The 3,770-nt window shown below is 30.2% G+C and overlaps 1 protein-coding gene across 1 annotated transcript; it reads left to right on the top strand.

The window, feature by feature from the left end:
• Window positions 1-268: 268 nt before the first annotated feature.
• On the top strand, window positions 269-1,197 carry LOC107059301 (non-functional pseudokinase ZED1-like). Its single transcript, XM_015305812.1, has one exon. It carries the CDS (start codon window positions 289-291, stop codon window positions 979-981), a length of 693 nt encoding a protein of 230 aa, XP_015161298.1. The 5' UTR covers window positions 269-288; the 3' UTR covers window positions 982-1,197.
• Window positions 1,198-3,770: the final 2,573 nt, after the last annotated feature.

Genomic DNA, 3,770 nt, shown 5'->3' with positions numbered 1-3,770 from the left:
TGTAATATTAAGCCTTAAATAAATATGTGGGGTGAATTTTCCATTAATGTGAATAGGGCGACGACATTAGGGTGATCTAATGGGAAAAACTTCATAAACAATTACAATGAAAGTGCTTGGAAATGCTTAAAGAGAGTCAAATCAAGTCGTCATTATTTTGTGTGGAATTGAATGCACAAATTAAGACCAGCAGCTTCCAACTTGTTCATAGATTCCACTACTAGTGATGGATGCCTTAGTGGATTATTTAATCCCAATTCATGAAGACTAGTCACTTCTAAATTGGAGATGCCTTTCTTGAGGGGATTCACAAGGAAAACTTTGTTTTCCTCTGCCTCTGCTGAAAGGCGGAAGAAAGAGCATTATTGTTATTTAAAGAATGGAAGTGAGGTACTTGAGGAGCTTCTTGCTTTATGCGACGGAAATTGCAGAATTCCCATCCGTTACTTCTCTGCCATAGAGATCCACAATGCAATAAAACACTCTAAAACCAAAATGGACCTTGCCGGTCATGTGTCTATGGTTACGGGATCGCTAGACAACCGCCCTGTTTTAATTAGGTTCGATACATGTGAATTCAACAACATCCACCGAGATATAGCCATTTCTGCTCAGATGAGTCACCTCAAGAATGTGTTGAGACTTATTGGTTGCTGTCTAGAATTTGAAAAAGCAGTTATGGTGTATGAATATGTTGAAGGTATATCTCTTTTCGATCTACTTTTCAAAAAGGATAATCTTAATAGAAAATCGCTATGTTGGGGAAATAGATTACGAGTTGCACGTGAGGTTGCTTCTGCAATCGTTTTCCTCCATACTGAATCTACTACGCCCATCATCCACAGAAGTATAAAGCCATCTAATGTGATAATAGATGAGAAGAGAGGCATTGCCAAAATATTGAACTTCTCACTCTCCATATCATTACCTCCAGGGGAATTGGAGGTACTAGATGATGGTGTGAGTGGAACACGGGGGTAAATAGCTCCAGAATATTACCACCAGGGTATTATTACTCAAAAAACTGATGTCTACAGCTTTGGGGTTCTTCTCTTTCAGCTATTAACCAGAAAGGGCCCGTACGATATTATGGAATCTACACATTCAATAGAGACAATTGATTTTGAAGAAAACACTAAATCCAACACTGAAGAGGGTAATTCTATGGATAGAGTGGATTCCACAAATTCAAAAGAGGCGATAGATTTTAAAAATCTTCCAACCAATTACTTTGTCGATCGTAATATTAAAGAGGGTAATATAATGGATTTAGAGGATCCTATCATGTTAGAAGAGCCTGGAATTGAGATTCAACAACAATTGAATGACTGCTTGGATCTTGTTAAGAAATGCACATCTGACGAAGGAGATGATAGACCATGCATGATTCATGTTGCAAGGGAATTAAGCCGAATTGAGAAGTGTTTCCATGCCCTCACCCTTGGTCAAAATTAAATGTTTAGAGGTATTCAAATTAGGTTCCAATTTAAAGGAAATTCAGTTTGTTTGTACCGTCATATTTATGTTGAACGAAAAATGACATCTGCCGACAATGAAATTGCTAATTTGATATCTTTACTTTGCTCTATTTGGAGTGATTTTATTTTTTTTAGTTTTTTCGATTTACAAAAGAAATGGGGCCATGTTAGTTTTGTATTTGTCATTCAATTAATTTTAGTAATTAAATTCAGACAATACCACTGCAGGTAATTTATCCGTAGCTTTCCAAATAACTATCTGGTAATTTGAATTTGTGTAATTATTATGATAGTAATTACTAATCTCGTAAATAGTAATTATGATGACTTCATTGTTTATTACAATGTAATTACATGCACAAATCTAATCACAGAATTATATTGAATTTTAAAAATAAAAGAAATTATTTAAAATTAAATATCTATATTAGACAAATAAGTGCCTTTATAAATAATATTAAATGAAATATTTATTCTTTTAAAAATATATTAATTAACAAACGTATATTCTTAATTAATATCATAAAAATGATTTATATTTTTAAAATTAGTATATTTTAATTAAACTAATAATAAAAACTAAAAGTATAAAATTTCTATTAACATCAAAAATATATGTTTGACAAAAAGGTCAATATTTTAAATATAATGTCATAAATTATGAAAATATTTGACAAAAAGATAATCAATCAAGTCAATTAAAAAATAAATGACTCACAATGTGAAATATCAACTCAGTAGTACTAAAACAAATGAAATTGAAAATATAACAAAATTTTTAAATTCAAAATAAAAAATTGAATATTATATTCTTATATCAAATTTCAACATAACATACATAAATATGACTTAAAAGAAAAGCAAAATGTAAATTTATAACCTTATTCAACAATGAATTCTACTTCAATTTAAAAATTAGAATACTAATAATCTTACTGCTTTACGGTGTAATTTTTAAGAAATTGCACTATTGATGGCCAATTTTGAAGCATTCCCACTAACCATGGATATCTATGGGTGGCCATCAAATATATATTCCTGTTAACTTCTATTACCATTGAACATCTAGTCATTCTTCCTCCATGCTTCACTACTTTCTTCCCACCATTTATAAATGATTTGCCTGAGTTGAGTAAAAGGACAATGTATTCCAGCTGCCCCTACAAACGTCCTTCGTATATAGTTAGAATCAGGACAAGATATAAATAAATGATTGAAAGATTCTTGAACCTTATTAAGCACAGCAACAACATTCCATATAGTTTGTGATCTTATTTCTGACTAATACTTCTCCTATAGGAATTATTTTAAGTCATATTCTCCATAATAAGAAAGACCTATGAAAAGGCATACCCTTTTTCCAAATGAACATTATATCTTTCAAGGGGTGCTTTTTGCTTCTTACAATTTCCCAAGCACTTCTAACAAAGAAACTCTCCTTATTACTAGGCATCCATCAAGGTTTATCCCTCTTTTCTTACATTTGATAGTCTCCATTAAAGACTGAATGTGAGCACAAACTTTTTCATTGAATAGACCAACCTGATCTGACTAACTTCTTCTAGATTGATATTAGGGATGTGACTTATAGGTAAAATATAGAGATAAGTGTCAAAAACACATCTAAACTATCTTTTTTTTTGTGTTTCATTCCTAATTATTGAAAGTTTGGATTTCATACATAACCTATCATTTATTAGTTTGAGAAACACACATCACTGATGTGTGTAATGCACTTTCTCTTTTATTTGAAAAAATCTTGACACATGACATTCCACATGAATAAAATATTCCACCTTGACAAAAATTAAATAATAAAATATTAATATTAATTAAAAATTAAAATATTAAAGATTAAAGTATTACTATTCCCAAAAATATTTTTTTTTAAGAAATAAAATTTAAATAATTTTCTTACCCCACTCCACCACCTCCTCCCCATACCCACTCATTCCTCAAAATAGAAGTTGATATTATTTTATTTTTAAGAAAATAAAAGTTTTACCCCATTCTATTTAACCCTCCGCTCCTAATTTATTTATTTTATTTTTACATTTTTCTCGTTTTCTGTTAGATATGTACATATATTTTTAGGATTTTTTTTTACTTGTGTACCGAATCTAACAAAAATAAAAAATTTATTTCAAAAAAAATTCTTGCAGCAGCAAGTAAAAAATATTTTCGATATGTATTTATCTAACACAGAACGAGAAATTTTTTTGGAAGCGGAGGGTTAGGTGGAGTGGGTAAAATAATTTTTTAAGAAAATAAAATAATATCTAAATTAGTATT

This window comes from Solanum tuberosum, unplaced genomic scaffold (assembly GCF_000226075.1).
Source record: "Solanum tuberosum cultivar DM 1-3 516 R44 unplaced genomic scaffold, SolTub_3.0 scf01194, whole genome shotgun sequence".
Lineage (NCBI taxonomy): Eukaryota > Viridiplantae > Streptophyta > Magnoliopsida > Solanales > Solanaceae > Solanum > Solanum tuberosum.
The sequence above is the reverse complement of the archived record's forward strand: the minus strand, read 5'-3'. Positions and strand labels throughout refer to the sequence as shown.